The sequence below is a fragment of the Lytechinus pictus genome, chromosome 6 (assembly GCF_037042905.1).
Source record: "Lytechinus pictus isolate F3 Inbred chromosome 6, Lp3.0, whole genome shotgun sequence".
In the NCBI taxonomy this organism is placed as follows: Eukaryota; Metazoa; Echinodermata; class Echinoidea; order Temnopleuroida; family Toxopneustidae; genus Lytechinus; species Lytechinus pictus.
This window is the reverse complement of record NC_087250.1, coordinates 23,028,049-23,045,793: the sequence shown is the minus strand read 5'-3', so window position 1 is coordinate 23,045,793 and position 17,745 is coordinate 23,028,049. Positions and strand designations below refer to the sequence as shown.

Here is a 17,745-nt window from a genome sequence, read left to right as displayed (position 1 = left end):
TTTGATTAAAAATAAAGAATATTAAAGCAAAAATGATAAAAATTGTAAAAATTAAAATACCAACAAAAATGACAGTAGAGATAATACATGTAATAATAATCATGATAAATAAAATGTAGCACAAATAACAATCATCATAATTCCATTTGGAAGAATGTTGCAAAGTTTAAAGCATAATTGAAATTATTTTCTGATGCGTAAATGCCCGTTCGGGAATACATGGCAAACTGGTATTCACTATACCAAAGGAGAAGACTGGACAGTACATAGAGCGCGTAATGAAACGCTCGGGAAAAGCGCCCTACAGCGGTGAGTAAGCAAATCTTCGCGTATCGCCATTTTTGGTTGTGTACAAAACATATGTGGGAATCGGTGGAGAAATAGACAATTTTTACATTTAAATTTTTATTTTCTTCAATTATTGGGGGGTCAAAAACAGAAATTAATATACTTTATAGGTTTCCGGTTTAGGCAAAGGTGGAACTATTTTCATGCGCTGTCCTTGTGCCCTATCCCAAATCCCCTAGTATTTTCTCCATACGTAATACACATATGCCAATGTACGCTTACTCAACCCTGTTGGATGCCCTTCCCCACGAGCAAAATGGAGCATTTTGAAAAATCGCCAAAGTGTCCGGGAATCTCTGACTATACTTACCGTTACATTCTGCAAGTCCGACCACACTCGGCTCATCGGTACCCACTTCCGTGCTCCCGCCTTGGTTATCAGCGAAGACTTCACTTCTTGTACATACACCAGGTCCTCCCGACGGTGCGTAATTCGTGTTGCAACTGACAGTAACCTCAGTGCCGACGGGGACGACGGTTGAAGCTCCGTCCACCTGGCCATTTGCGACTTCAGCAGGGACGTTGCAAGAAGTCTTATCTGGAGATAATAATGATAATATTCTGCATTTATATAGCGCTTAATACATCGGAACGACATATTATTACCCCGGTCATCGGATCCTTGCATGCCGAAATACAATGTATACCCTTCTCCACTCCCTGGGGAGCTTTCCAACAAGAGTTCCAAGACTCAATTGCTAGGCATACTACATAGGCTTTCGCATCCTACCGGGTACCCATTTAACACCTGGGTGGAGAGTGACAAAGTGTGGATTAACCCCATGCCAAAGAACGCTAGGCCATGGTGGGATTCTAACACATGACCGTCTGATTACAAGGCGAGAGTCAGAACCGCTACACCACAACGCTTCCACACCTAATGATAATGATAGGTATAACTATAAGCACTTCTTATCAGAACCACAAGGCATATAATATACAGGAAAATTAGTAAAATGGAATTAGCCTCCATACAATCTGAATGATGCCACTCGTGTAACCTTGAGCATTTTCCGCAAATTGGCAAAATCCAATATGGCCGCCAAAATATGCAAATTACCCAAGAAAATCATAAAATTTTTCGCACATTGGCTAGTATGAAATTGTTTGAAATACTCTGAAAATTTTTTTTTTGACAAAATATTTATTTTCCTGATATTCAAAATGGCCGCCATAGGCCTTTGTATACTCTATTATGTACAATATGAATAGGGAAAACCAATTTTCACAAAAATGAGCACTAAACTGCAAAAAATCAAGATGTATGAACGAAGTAATATGTGCAAATCATCATCATTTACGAGATATATCATTTATTATGTCATATATGCGAACATTGCTGTATTTTGATATCTAAAATAGCCACCACTGGCCCAAACAGTATTGTGTAAAATGGCAATGGGGGCCAAAAAATTTGCAAGTGTGATCACTAAAATGCATATTATTAAGATTAAATGAGTGGAATACTGAATACTGATATTCAAAATGGCTGCCAAAGGCCCTAAAAGTATTATGCGCAATGAGAAAGAGGAGCAAAGAAATCACAAGAGCACTAAAATGCATATGTGATAAATTAATGGGATACTGTCTAAAAACGTATTTTCTAACGAAATATATCATTCAGGTTTCAAGTTTGATACTGTATTTTGACTTTCAAAATGGTCGCCATAGACATTAACTGTATTATGTACAATGCAAAGTGGGAAACCAATATTCACAGGAGTGAGCACCATAAATGCATGTAATAGTGATATATGAGTAAAATATTGTCTGAAAGCATAATTTCTATTAAGATATACCATTTATTCTGCCAGTTACATGTAGGTGATAAATACTGTTATTTGAAAGTCAAAATGGCCGCTACAGGCCCTTACGGTATTATGCACAATGTGAATGGGAACAAATCATTTCAACAGAAGTTGGCTTTGCTTGGCCAAATGGTGATGTATTTCATGAGTGAAATATTGTCTGAAAACATGATTTATAACAAAATATATCATATCTTATGTAATTTAGGTGATAAATACTGTATTTCAACATTCAAAATGGCTGCCATATGCCCTTTTGTCAACATTATAAGCCTGTTCGCGGTTGTAAACTGCGCACGAGCAGAAAAAGGTCATTTGAGATAAACCATGAAGGTGGCTTTCAAATTCACTAACATAGGCATTTGTGATTTGATGATTATTCATGTATTCCTTTTAAAATATTCATTTTATCACATCCAAGCTGAAGATTAATAGAGCCTTCATAATCACTGGTATTTGACAGTAGCCTAAACAATAGTCAAATGCAGACAATAAAACAGATTTCCAAACTTTATCCCTGATGTACTATTCTAGTATTACTCTTATGTCCATGTTTTATGAACAAGAACCAATATATATATGATGGTAATTCAACAAATACCCCCAACATGGCCAAAGTTCATTGACCTTACATGACCTTTGACCTTGATCATGTGACCTGAAACTCGCACAGGATGTTCAGTGATACTTGATTACTCTTATGTCTAAGTTTCATGAATCAGATCCATAAACTTTCAAAGTTATGATGGTAATTCAACAGATACCCCCAATTCCGCCAAAGTTCATTGACCTTTGACCTTGGTCATGTGACCTGAAATGTGCACAGGATGTTCAGTGATACTTGATTACTCTTATGTCCAAGTTTCATGAACTAGATCCATAAACTTTCAAAGTTATGATGGTAATTCAACAGAAACCCTAAATTCAGCCAAAGTTCATTGACCCTAAATAACCTTTGACCTTGATCATGTGACCTGAAACTCATGCAGTATGTTCAGTGATACTTGACTAACCTTTCGTCCAAGTTTCATGAACTAAGTCCACATATTTTCTAAGTTATGATGACATTTAAAAAACTTAACCTTAGGTTAAGATTTTGATGTTGATTCCCCCAACATGGTCTAAGTTCATTGACCCTAAATGACCTTTGACCTTGGCCATGTGACATGAAACTCAGGCAGGATGTTCAGTAATACTTGATTAACCTTATGGCCAAGTTTCATGAACTAGGTCCATATACTTTCTAAGTTATGCTGTCATTTCAAAAACTTAACCTTCGGTTAAGATTTGGTGTTGACGCCGCCGCCGTCGGAAAAGTGGCGCCTATAGTCTCACACTGCTATGCAGGTGAGACAAAAAGGGAACGGTTGGCATGTCTGTTATAACATGGTACAGGGTGACAAATTAATTAAGTACTACAAAAGTCTAAAATGGTATCATGTAGGCCTATTTGTATTTGTGGTGACACTAACAGCCCAAGTTGATATCAAGGGTGAAGTATTTTTTTTTTATCAGTACAAAATTTCTGGTATATAGGCCTACTTAGAAAACCAATGGCCACCCCAAATGGTACATGTAGTACTAGTATACAATTATTTTTGTCATAATTGCAAATCTAAGAAAATACATTCCAAAAATGCACTACCAGTCACAATTCTTTGACTCACTATTTACTCTCAAAACCAGAAAACAATAGATTCAGTGGACTCAAATATATGACTCGAGAAGAATACTAAAGAAGGAAATTTCATGAAACTGAGAAATACATTTTTAAGAATTAAAAAAGTTCAACCCTATGTAGCAGGCTGCAAGAATACATGTAAGTCTTTATACCATATACTTTAAACATTTAAAGGAGAATGAAACCTTTGGAACAAGATAGCTAGTGTGAAAACAGAAAAATCAAAGAAACAGATCGACGAAAGTTTGAGAAAATTCGGACAAATAATGAGAAAGTCATGAGCATTTGAATATTGCAATCACTAATGCTATGGAGATCCTCACATTGGCAATGCGACAAAGATGTGTGATGTCACTTGTGAACAACTCTCTTCATTACTTTAGTATATATATATCACTTTTAATTGCCTCTTTTTATCACATCTATCAGTAGATCATGTATTCTTTCTATAGGAGGGCATGTAATACAGATTTTCAAAGAATACATCATGGATAAAGAGTTTGGAATACCATAAGAAAAGGCAAAAAGAGACATTTGGGGGGTATTTTATAGTCCATCACGGAAAGTTGTTCACATGTGACGTCACACAACCCTGTCACATTGCCAATGGGAGGATCTCCATAGTATTAGTGATTGCAATATTCAAATGCTCATAACTTTCTCATTTGTCAGATTTTTCTCAAACTTTCTTTGTTCTTATTCTTTGATTTTTTCTGCTTTGACACAAGCCTACTTGTTCCAAAGGTTTCATTCCCCTTTAATATCTGTTCTGTTTGTATTTTGGTTTATCTTTAAAGAGATGTGAAATAAATGAATCTTAACCACCATGTACAGGGACCATGTATTCTTTTAAGAACAACCCAAACTTGACGTTTCAACAGGTGTGTTCTTATTGTCTTCAGAGAATGAGCAAGAGTTGTAAAAGCAGGCCACTCTGTCGAGGTGCACAACTTTTGCTCATCCTCCTAAAGACGACAAGAACACACTCGTCGAAACGTCAAGACTGATTATCCTGTAATTTACAGAATCGGACATGCCGTTTCGTTTCACAGTATACTTACCAATAACCGTTATGGTATACTTAAACTCTTCGTCACATTCTGACACACTACAGGTAATAATGCAAGGCCCAGGGGTGAGTTTAAGCGTGTCTCCAGCACGGTTTTCGATGTTGCATTCCAATGTGACGTCAATATCCTGAAGTCCCTCCCATTGTGTCAATGTGACAGGGTAGAATCCTTTGGATGCATCAAGGATGTAGTAAAACTGATCGTCGTGTGACAGCGTGGGACAGACTGGAGCTGTACGAGATTAAAAATATTTTTGAAAAAAAAATCAACATCGCAGCTGAGAATAAAATCTTTAAAAGTCATCATCGCCACATGGCTGAGACATACTGATTTGTCTCTATGATGAGATTGAAAATATTTTTCAAAATATATATTTTGAAAAAATAAAAAAGGTGGCAATATTTACGATGGGACAAATATTTGAGAAGCAACATGTAAACGAAACATGCTCGCTTGCTGTGTGTGAGGGGCGATCAAACTTGTTCAAGCGACAATCTCTGATCGTCATGATAGTTCACTTGATCGAGAAGGAATATAAATTGGACAAATTCAACTATATGTATCTCATAATCTCTCATATCCTTTTATTTATGAAATTTTGTTTTGATATAATATGAAATTCTTCAGAAAAGGAGTTATTGAAATCTGTGTCAATAGGGCCTACTCATATATTCTGACTTTGAAGAAGCATAGGAATAAAATTAGAATAAAAAATAGCACATCAAAATTACATGTACTGATAGGACATATCAATGATTAATGAGGCGATCTCTGTGGGCCATTCCCAATCTTCAAATTGGATTCGAAAGCTCTGCTCATGTTACTTTATGCGAATGTATATGTATTTTTGTGTTGCTTTGGCGGGCGATATGCCTGCTGTAGCCTTGGCGAAAGACAGAGAAATCAAGATCAAGATCAAGATCAAGAAATCAGTGGCAAGTTTTCCCCATCTTTTCATAATATTTTTCTAGTTTTTTTAATAAATTGTTTTTTTTTAAATAAAAAATCAATATCATAGAAAAGTCGGAAATGAAGTTGTATCCCATTGACATGATTTAGGTATAGGGCTAGATCTTTTTCTTAGTTTTAGAAGTAGAAATCTCAGGGGCGAAAATTTGTTTTTTTCGTGGTAAACACGCACATGAATGGGACGCAATCCCTGGCTCCGTGGAGAGTAAACATATGAGGGTAAATGATTTTTACTCTCTAGGAGCCTCCTGGCTAGGTGCGAGTAAAAAACAAAAAATTAGTGTGTGGTACTGTGGACTGTCCTTATTTTAATTAATAGAGTTAATATGTTAGACTTATTAGACTTATAATAATTTTTATCTGTGAAAATGGAGAATGCAGCCCTGCATTCGATTCTCCATTTTCATAGATAAAATACTATTTAGGGTCTATACAGTGCGTCCCAGAAAAAACGAAACCGAGATTTATCGATGATTTATCATAACTTAATCACAAATAAATTAGATAAGTGACCTACCATTGTAAAGCTTAGAATCTCCTCTTTCATCTGATACTACTTACATTGTTTCTCATTCATGCATGAGTGAGCAAAAACAATTTGAAGAGGGGATACCAAAAAGTCGCTTGGCGGGCTGTATCTGGGTTTCAAAAAGAAAACCACCTTTTTAAAAAGTTCAATATCTGCTCTTTAATTTGATACCTCAATTACAGAAAATGGTCAAGAAATAATAAAGTTTTGGTTAATTGAAATAAGGCTTGAATTTCAATAATTTCATAAAATGAAGAGGTTTTACAGGCTAGCGTTCAAACTCCTCGACACTCAGTTTTGTTGACGATCAGCCATGCATTAAGTCTTTTGTTACCATGCGATAGCTTCTGTGGGAAACTGGTGAAAACACGTTTATTTAATGAAATTATGGAAATACAAGCATTGTTTCGAGGGGACATAACTTTTTTACCTCTTGACCATTTTCTGTGATTAAGGTATCAAATAAAAGAGCAGATATTGAACTTTTTAGGCATGTGATTTTCTTTTTGAAATTCAAATACCCCCCGCCAAATGAGTTTTTGGTATCCTTTCTTCAAATTGTTTTTGCTCACTCATGCGTGAATGAAAAATTATTTAAGTAATTTCAGATGAAAGAGGAGATTCTAAGCTTTACAATGGTAGGTCACTTGTCTATTGTATTTGTGTTTAAGTTATGATAAATCATCGATAAATCTCGGTTTCGTTTTTTCTGGGACGCACTGTATAGATCTAGGCCTAACATTACCTCGGGCGAAGTTCGTGCAGGCTCCACTCCACTTCACTACCGCTACACTACGCTCCACCTACCCGAACTTTGGGACCGTGAACCATTTCAGATATACAGAGTCACAAAGGTGGGATGGAAATCATGTTTATCGCCAAAATTATAGAAAAAAAATATAAGGATTAAGATGAATGGCTTAATATCTTACTCTACACCCGTATTTCACTCCGTTTCCATCCTCTGATTATCCTCAAAATTGGTGATTTTGGGCCAGTATCAATTTCCTCACACGTAATACTCACAGCCGATTTAAAAACATCGCATGCGATCGCTCGCTGCCTGCAATTGCCGATCGCATGCGATGTTTTGAAATCGGCCGCAATACGTGTGAGGAAATTGATACTGGCCCAAAATCACCAATTTTAGGATGGGGGGTCCGGTGTCCGGACACTTTAATTATATTTTTGAAACCTTCTTTTTTTTCTTTGGATTAGGCCTACACAAAAAATATGAATTCAATAGTTGTAATCATCTTCTATTTTGTCCTCTATAATATTTCCTAACATTCTGTACTAAAAATTGATGAAACTTCGCTTGTAAATTTTTCCAAATGACTTTCTAAAATTGATCGTCCGGACACACAACCTGTCCGGACTCACAACAACTGGGTATAGGTGGAGCGTAGTGGAGCGGTAGTGAAGTGGAGCCTGCACGAACTTCGCCCGTGGTAGGCCTAACAAAACATTAACTTACACTACAGCACGTACATATTTCTCAAACATGTCAAACTTGAAAGACAAGGTCCATTTTATCAACCTCCTCATTACTGCACTGGCAATGACATGAATGTTTATGCAATTATGTGTGGGTCAACGAAAAACTCGACGGTAGCCGTAACCCAGGGAGCTCCCGCCTGCGCAGCGGGCGGGAGCCCAGGAGCTTACCGTGTATTTGACCATAGTCACCGGACTAGGGTGATTTATGGTCTAAATATTTCTCCAAATGAATTGTGAAAACAGAAAGTATACAATTACCACGATTATATGGATGAAGGTCTAACGAGTGGCAGTTTCCTGACATCTGGGCACAGACTGGAACCTCAAAAAAACGAAAAGTTCTCTCCTCTACCCCAGTCTCGATCGGCCATTTTGTTACGATTTTTAACAAAAATGGCCGATCGAGACGGGGGTAGAAGGAGAGAACTTTTTGTTTTTTTGAGGTTCCAGTTTGTGCCCAGATGTCAGGAAACTGCCACTCGTTAGACCTTCATCCATATAATCGTGGTAATTGTATACTTTCTGTTTTCACAATTCATTTGGAGAAATATTTAGACCATAAATCACCCTAGTCCGGTGACTATGGTCAAATACACGGTAAGCTTCCTGGGTTACCGTAGCCGTAGCTTCATAATAGTAGGATGGGGGGTTGGGTGTCCGGACACGTAACACTAACATAACAGAAATGAAGCCTCGTTTTTATCTCGGGAATAAACCAAAAATATAGGTTGAATAGTTTTTTTTCACCATCAATATTTGTTCTTTATAATATTTTCTTATATTCTGTGCTAAAAAGAATTAAAGACATTGCTTGTAAACTTTTCAAAATTGAGAGTAAAAGTCATGTGTCCGGACACCCAACCCGTCCGGACACACAACCACTGGGTATACCATGTACCGGTAGTATGGTTCTACTCACTGGCAGCCGGTGCATGTCCCCGGTGACTGTCGTCGACCGACTGCCTCGCCTCGGCCTCGGGCTCGGTTTAAATTTTTCACCTAAAATGTCACTTCCCACTTCAAAAATGCTCTTTTGAGTTCTGCCATCCGCAATGCCACTATTCGAAACCGTTTCGCGTTGGCTTGTTCAACGTTCCGCGGATCCGATCTCCATTATTATAAGTACATTTTAGGGATTTTAGTTTCAGATAAACCGCGTATGCCGGTACCGTATGGTATCTTTAAGTGGATGGTCCAGGCTGGAAATATTATAGCATAATAAATAGAGTAAAATTCACAGAGCAAAATGCTGAAAATTTGATCAAAATCGGATAACAAATAACAAAGTTATTGAAGAAGTGCATTATTCCGGTGAAACAGTTCTAGGCATGTCTTTATGAATATTCAGTAGGTGGGCTGATGATGACATATCTCCACTTGTTCTTTTGTATTTTATTATATGAAATTATATAGGTTTATTAAAAAAAAAAATTACCAACTAATTGAGAACTGATTAAGTGCATTAGTTATTCATTGTCGCAACTTATTTCATCATAATGGTGACACATCATTTACGCATGTATGAAAAAATGAAACATTTATGATTTTATGTAATAACATAAGAAAACGGAAAGTGACATCATTAGCCCACCTATAATGAATATTCATGACGATGTGCATATAACTGTTTTCACAAAATACGATAAGCTTTAAAATTCAATAACTTTGTTATTTGTTATCCGATTTTGATGAAATTTTCAGCATTTTGCTTTGTGAATTTTACTCTATTTATTGAGATATAAATATTTTCAGCCCGGACCATCCCTTTAAATGCGCATAGCGACCAATCGCGTCTAGCTAGCATGCACTAGGAGTGGGCTTTTGGTTGTAGTGTGTTCCTTTTACCTTTGGCTTATCTCAACATGAAATGACAATATTTTTTGTCCGAGAAAAAAAAAGTGTGCCGGGCCAAAATCCAAAAAATGGCCGCCCAAACCCAAAATCACATTTTTATTTATTTGATGGTCCTTTTTCTCTGGTCACCCTTTTCATATATAGTATTCTTGGATCAGCACCACAATACAGTCTTTCATTTTTCAATTACTACAGACCAAGCAGGTCTTTGCGCTCATCCGCTTCTGGCTTCCTTGTTATTCCAAAAGTTTCAAAAACCTGGGGTGAAAGATCATTTGCTTTCGCATGCCCCACTTTGTGGAATAGCCTTCCTGAAGACATAAAAAATGTACCTCTGTCGAAACTTTCAAAAATCTTCTAAAAACTTTCTTATTTTACTCTTAGCTCTTTATGCGCCTTGAGCACTCTACAGAGTGGATTTGGCGCTTTATAAGTCACATTATTATTATTATTATTATTATTTCCATTGTCCACAACTTGATGTTATGTTGGTATATTAAACAGCAACCGGACTTCTTCCAGAAATCTAGGGTTATTGTTCTATATTCTATCAAATGGGTCCTCTTCTCATTGTTCACTTCTCTTTCTAATTCAAGACCTTCCGTAAGATATGAGCTGTTCCAAGCAAGCTTGCCTTCTGTATCGTTTCAAAGGACACCTCGACTCCTAGAACAGCCAGAAAGCTTCTGTGTCTTGTTGTCACGGTTCCTAAGGCTCCGATGACTATTGGTACCACCTTCGTCTTCACCTTCCATATCCTTCTCAGCTCCCATGCCAGATCGTCATACTTCTGTATCTTTTCCTCCTCTTTACGCCAAGCTCTGCAGTCTCCCGGAATCGCAATATCTATGATGAGACATTCCTTTTCCTTCTTCTTTAAGAGAACGATGTCTGGTCGTCTAGCTTCAATGACCTTGTCTGTCTGGATATTAAAATCCCATAAAAGTTTTACATCGTCGTTCTCTACTACAGGCTCTGCCCGATGTTCGTACCATTTTTCCGCATGGGGTAAATGGTACTTCTTGGCTAGACCCCAATGAACTGCAGCTGCTACTCTGTCGTGCCTTCCTTTGTACTCTGTCTGTGCCATTTTGCTGCATTCACTCACCAGATGAGACACCGTTTCGTCTTTGTCATGACACATTCTACATGAGGGAGATGTATGCTCCTTTTCAACTTTGGCTCTTCGGTAATTTGTTCTAATTGCTTGGTCCTGAGCAGCAACTAGCATACTTTCCGTCTCCTTCTTTAAACTTCCTCGTTTCAGCCACTGCCAACTCTCTGGGCCAGCAAACTCCTCTGTCTGTCTTAAATGCTGCCCGTGCATCACCTTCTCTTTCCATCCTTCCAGTCTCATTTTCCTTTGATCAGCCTTCAGCTGTTTCGCTGTCACATCCTTTCCTTTCCTCATCGACTCTTTGACTGCCGTCATGATGGTATCCATCTGGCCTTCAATATAGCAGTATAGGCTTTGTTCCTCATATCTTACAGTCTCCTCTATTCCAGCCAGACCACGTCCTCCCTTCTCTCTTGACACATATGTCTATCTACATCAGACTTTGGGTGAAACATCCCATGCATAGTTAGCAACTTCCTTGTCTTCCTGTCCAGGGTTTCGAGTTCAAGCTTGTTCCATTCAACTATGCCAGCAGCATATCTCACTAGGGCTACTGCCCAAGTGTTAACAGCCTTCACCATGTTTCCAGCATTTAGTTTGGATTTGAGCACCTTCCGAATTCTCCTGATATACTCTGCCTCAATCTTCTTCTTCATTTCTTGATGTTTCAACTGATCTGCCTCTAATATTCCGAGATATTTCTAGCTACCACCGTCTTCGATTGATCTGATCTCTTCTCCGTTCGGCATCTGGAAGTTGTTGTCATTGGCTGGCTTACCTCTCATGAGAGTAATCATTGCACATTTATCCAACCCAAACTGCATACCGATGTCTTCGCTGAAGATCCGCACAGTGTTGATGAGAGACTCCAAGTCACTTCGTGTCTTACCAAACAGCTTCAAATCGTCCATGTATAATAGATGGTTGATTTTTGCCTTGCTCTTGAACTCATATCCTAGCCTGGATCTTCTGAGTACCTTAGTTAATGGTGTCATTGCCATCACAAACAGCAATGGAGATAGACTATCTCCCTGAAAGATTCCTCTCTTGATACCAACCTCTCCAAGCACTTCACCATTACTTTCCAACTTAGTTCTCCATCTCGTCATACTTGTAATGAGGAACCTTCTGATATTGTCTGCTACCCCTAACATTTCCATAGACTCGATGATCCAAGAGTGCGGAACCATGTCGTATGCTTTCTTGTAGTCAATCCATGCCATTGCGAGGTTCGTTTTTCTTTTCTTGCTGTCTTTCATAATTCCTTTGTCGATGCATAGTTGTTCTTTTGTTCCTCTACTTCCTTTTCTAGATCCCTTCTGTTCCCATGGTAGTATGTCTTGATCGTCCAGGTGTTGATGTATTTCTTCTGATATTATGCCAGTCAGTACCTTCCAGAGAATCGGCAAGCAGGTAATTGGACGGTAGTTTGACGGGATGTTGCCTTTGGTAGGATCCTTTGGGATGAGAACCGTTCTTCCTTTTGTCATCCAATCAGGGGGGTTACCATTCACGACAATCTCGTTCATTTGCATGCTCACCCTTTCATGAAGATTTGTGAACCTTTTAACCCAGAAAGCTTGCACACCGTCTGGACCGGCAGCTTTCCATGGCGCCATTTTCCGAATGATCTTTTCTAGCTTGCTTTTGTTGATCGTCAGATCATCCTGTGCAACTATAGTTGCACATTCCTCTTTCGTTTTCAACCACAAAGCTTCTTGGTTGTGATTGTGTGGTTGGCTCCAAATGTTGCTCCAGAAGGCAATTGCTGCAGCTGGATCTGGTGGTGGAACTTCGTCTTTCATCTTTCCATTTATTTCTTGGTAGAACCTCTTCTGGTTGTTCTCAAACAAGGAATTCTGTCTATACTGTGACACTCGATCGGTGTACCTCTTTACTTTTGCTGTAGTGCTTGTTATTCTTTGTTTTAGTTCCTCCACGACGATCTTCCTTCCTTTCCTTCTAATACTGTACTTCTCCTCAAGGTACTTAAAATCATTGATATCTGCTTTGCCAAGGTTTATCTCTGTCAGTCTTGATAGGTCTGTCCTCCATCCCTTTATCTGATTATCAAGTCTCCTTTTCCATGGTGGTAGGCAGTGCTTCCTTGTGTTCTCCTGTTTTCTTACACCTAACCTCTCTGTTACGAGAACTGCTCCAGCATATATGAGATTGTTGGTATCCTCAATACTGTCTGAGCTGATAAACTTCATAACATCGTTGACTTTCTGAGTTTCTATCAGCAGTTTCTCTCTTGGTATTCCCTTCAGATTAGGAGGGGTGGGGCGCTCTCCTTGTGTTAACCCCTCTTTTATCTCCAATAATATCATCTTTATCTCTTCCTGCTCTTCATCCAATCTGTTAGTGGTTGGATCCAATTCTGTTTGAAATTGAGCTGTTGCGTCTGTCTGCTCTTCTCTTCCCGGTCTGAGTACTTCCTCCTGCTCATCTCTCACAGGTTCATACACATTTCGTCTGATCCCTTCCCTCTCAACTTCAGTCAGTAACTCATTCCTTTTGATCACACGTACCTGATCTGCAAGTCTTTGCTCTGATGTTGGGAAAAGACCCTTCTCTTGCCAGATCTTGTACATTCTCTTGATGTAGCCTCTTTCCTGGTCAGGTCTGCTCTCATAATAACATTCCATGACATTCATATCTTTATCTCTTCTTCTTCTTCTTATTATTATTATTATTATTATTATTATTATCATCATTATTATTATTATTATTATTATCAGTATCATTATTATTAGTAGTATATACGCAGGGGCCGCGGAACGGTTTTCAAAGTGGGGGGGGGGGGGGGCTGAGCCAAAAGTGGGGGGGCTGACCATGCTAAAAATCACAATCATATGGTCATTTTTACGTTTTTGTACACGGTTTTGGAAAAAAATGGGGGGGCTGAAGCCCCCCCGGTTCCGCGGCCCCTGAGTAGTAGTAGTACTATTATTATTATTATTATTATTAAAGTTTCGACAGAGGTACATTTTTTATGTCTTCATGAAGGCTATTCCACAAAGTGGGGCTGGCAGGGAAAAAATGTAGATATGAATCAATAGAGAAAAATCATGGAAGCATAAAGCTGAAAATTTCAACAAAATTGGATGTAAAATAAGAAAGTTATGACATTTTTAAGTTTCGCTTATTTTTCACAAAATAGTTATATGCACAATTTGGTCACGTGCAAATGAGACAATCGATGATGTCCCTCTCTCACTATTTATTTTGTTTTGTATTGTTTGAATTATACAATATTTCGTGTTTTTTTTTTACAGATTTGACAATAAGGACCAACTTGACTAAACCACACAGTATTAAACAATGCTAATTCCACATGTTCAGGGAGGAACTAATCGTTGTTTCACTTGACAATGAGGAGAAAATTAGAATATTTCATATTTCATATAATAAAATACAAAAGAAATAGTGAGTGGGTGACGTCATCAGTTTCCTCATTTGCATACCGATCAGGATGTGCATATAACTGTTTTGTGAAATTAAGCGAAAATTTAAAATGTCATAATTTTCCGATTTTGATGAAATTTTCAGAGTTATGTTTCTTGGATTTTTCTCTTTTTATTCGAATCAACTTTTCGTTGGGGTGGACTTGTCCTATAAATATACCAAGAGCCTTTTTATCAGCCAAAAAGTAAATTAATTTCATCGTCTTCTTGGATATTAGACGATACCAGCTGCACAGTATATGGAGCGATATTGAGATGATTGCTATATACTGTACAGATATATAGCAATCATCTTCATATCACTATATTGCTTTGTAATTATTCCTCTAAATTTGGGTATAGTAATATATCTTATCTAATACAAGAAAATGCCATTTATCCATTTGGGCTATAATGTAACAAAATAAATGACGGATAATTTGATGAATTATAAAAATCATATGTAGTGGGTAATAAAAATATCAAAATATAATTATGGGAAGAGATATGACATTATCAGCTCGTTTATTGCATATATAGTGACGAAGAGAGGACATTTCTAGTACATTTTGTCATCATAAAAAGGATGCATGGGTAATAATCATAGGCGGATCCAGCTTTTGGTGAAAGGGGGGGGGGGCGCACTACCGAGCGGCGCACATATTTTTGCACTTCACCGGCGCCATAAAAGAAAATGTTGAAAAAGGGGTAAAGTCTGACCCTGTCAGGCGCCATGAGCCTAATTACATCAGGAGGGCTAAAGATATTCGTTCGACCCAACCCATTCGAATGTTTTCAATTTGATATTGCTGATTGACAAAGTGTATGAATATGATTCAAAATCTAACACTGATTCTAGAAATGGTAACTACTGAACTTCCTTTGCCCAAATTGGGAAGATATAGCAATGATTTGGAACTATTTTTTGACTGGCGGAAGAATTGGGGCTATTTTACTGTTTCAGTTGATGAATTTGATCCCATCATAGTTATCTTCATAGATGGCGATTTATTTTTAAAATGAGCTGGCTACGATACCCTTCTCTGGTCAGATATGGAATGTCAGATATATATCCTATCCAAAGGTAGTAAACATTCCACCCTCTAATTTCACATTTATTTTTTATGAATTTTTCAAAAGTGCCATTTTAAGACACAAGTCTATGGGGAATGTTTTAAGGCGACCGCACACCTTACGACTGGTCTGCGACCCGATTTCAGAATAAAATGTAATAAAATTTGATGCTAATATTGAGACTTGGAATATCTTACTGTGTAATGTTTGAAATCATCGTACGAATACCTATGATCAAATTTGTGACTATGCTATCATCCTTCTTAGAATAAAAGCGAATTTAATATCTAGTCGTAATGACGTCATAGCAGTCTTACGATTGGCTACGATTTGAAACTAATTTGGACTTTACTCCAAAACAAGGGCTTGCAATCATTCAAAATTGTTATAATATTATTATTTCAATTAATTTTAACCTCAAATAAATGATATGTTCCATTCACATCTTCAGAAAATGAGCAAAATGCGATTTGTTCCAAAATCGGGTCGCAGACCAGTCGTAAGGTGTGCGGTCGCCTTTACGCGCGTGACACCTGTCAAATGCTCTTTTCAAAATGTAGGATTTCCAGTCATGCCATTTTGCATGACCACACGCAGATAATATTTCCGGGGGGGGGGCAAGTCTCGAAAATTTGGTGCACATCTCACATTTGTACATTTTTCATAGTTTTCATGAAATGTTAAGGAAAAAAAATGTTTTTCACAACAGCAGACCGCGAATGTGCCCCCCCCCCTCCCCCCCCCTTGCTGCGTACGACCATTCCCTGAAGTCCACTTCGTATCTCATTATAACAGAAAATATACATCAATTTAAACATATAACCTTTCTAAAACATATATAGAGAGAGATTGAAAAACTTATTAAAGAAAGAAACAAGCAAAAAGTAACACAAAATTATGCATGTTATGAGCGATTTCAAAATATCGTGTGTTAACCCTTTTATTGCGATGAGGCCAATACTTTTGTATATTAATAGAGATACAAGTTTTTTTTTACTATATGTATATTTATATATACACAGGGGCGTCGATCCTTTTTTTAAGATTTGGGGGGCAAAATCATGAATCAACTTTCCAAAGGCGCTCGATATCACACAAAACAAACAAACTCACACAAACACACACACACACATATGCATACACATATATATATATATATATATATTTATATGACTCATAAGATAGAAACACATATCTCATCAACAAATTAATGTGAGCGCGAAGCGCGAGCTGAATTTTTTTAGTATACTGACCTGAAAACAGGAAAAAGGTGCCTGTTAAGGACTGTTTGTAGTAACTCATGAGGAGGATACATATCTCACTACACAGATAATGCGAGTGCCGAGCTAAAATTTCTTTATATTCTGACCAGAAAGCTTGATATTCTATGCAATTTTGGTACCAATGATTAAGATGGGTATCTAAAAAAAACGATAGATGCGAGCGCGAAGCGCGAGCTTAAAATTTTGATATTTCGATCTGAAAAAAAATGACAGTTTAATGGACGTTTGTAATAAAGAACAAGATTATATCCAGCAAAAGATTATTGCAAATCGAAGCGGGAGTTCTTTTGACGTTTAGTCCTGAAAAAGGGACATTCTATTCACCTATTTAATCATGAAAAGCATGGGGTTTTGCTACAGAAATGATGCGAGCGCGAAGCGCGAGCTGAAAATTTTTATATTCCAATCTGAGAAGCGGATAATTTAAGCACGATTTTAAATAAAGAACGAGTTGTGTAGCTCAATCTCAATATACGACTGGTTGCGTAATTATACACTCCCGGTACTAGCAACGGGTTTTAGCAAAGTTTTGGGCTAAAATATCGAATCATCTTCATAAAACACTATATAGAAGCTGTCTTAAACTAAAGGCCATAGAGGTGGCACAATGTGGAATGTGTAAAGAAGAAAAGTGACTGACTTTCTTTTTATTAAAGCATTGGAAAATAAGATCAAAATTAAAGGATTTGCTCTACGCTTTTGTATGATTCTGGGATTTTTAAAATAAATTAAAGATTTCATGACATCTGTCATTCTGTGGGCAACTGCCCCGCCCCAGTCCACTCTGTAAGGGCATGCGATAAGCTTTGTTATGACCATTCAACAATAAAATGTATAACCAGCTAGGTGCCGCTGATCATTCTTGACCGGCGCCGATCTAGATTTGGTTGGCAATAGGCCCTTCTTCATTATTCTACCGTCGCCTATTTATTGGAACCAGGGGACGCTGATTATTCTTGACCGGCGCCGATTTAGAACAAGTAGTGCTGATTATTTTTACCGACGTCACGTAAGATTCAGGCAGCGACAATAATTCATAATTGACTGGCGCCGATTTCGAACCAGG

General features: G+C 37.8%; 2 protein-coding genes across 2 annotated transcripts in view; both read right to left on the bottom strand.

Annotated features, from left to right (window-relative positions):
- LOC129263098 (sushi, von Willebrand factor type A, EGF and pentraxin domain-containing protein 1-like) overlaps positions 1-6,453 on the bottom strand; it is a 51,522-nt gene extending 45,069 nt beyond the window's left edge. Inside the window, exons 1-3 of the mRNA XM_064100485.1 lie at positions 6,438-6,453; positions 4,899-5,138; positions 659-886 (exon numbers count right to left, since the gene is read on the bottom strand). Coding sequence (XP_063956555.1) covers positions 659-886; positions 4,899-5,138; positions 6,438-6,453 — 484 coding nt within the window. The remainder of the gene's footprint in view (positions 1-658; positions 887-4,898; positions 5,139-6,437) is intronic.
- Positions 6,454-11,577: 5,124 nt separating this feature from the next.
- Positions 11,578-13,533, bottom strand: LOC135154350 (uncharacterized). Its single transcript, XM_064100484.1, has one exon. It carries the CDS (start codon positions 13,531-13,533, stop codon positions 11,578-11,580), a length of 1,956 nt encoding a protein of 651 aa, XP_063956554.1.
- Between the last annotated feature and the right edge of the window lie 4,212 nt (positions 13,534-17,745).

Coding starts and splice junctions, on each gene's coding strand:
- LOC135154350 (XM_064100484.1), bottom strand. CDS start 13,533: ATGAATGTCATGGAATGTTATTATGAGAGCAGACCTGACCAGGAAAGA.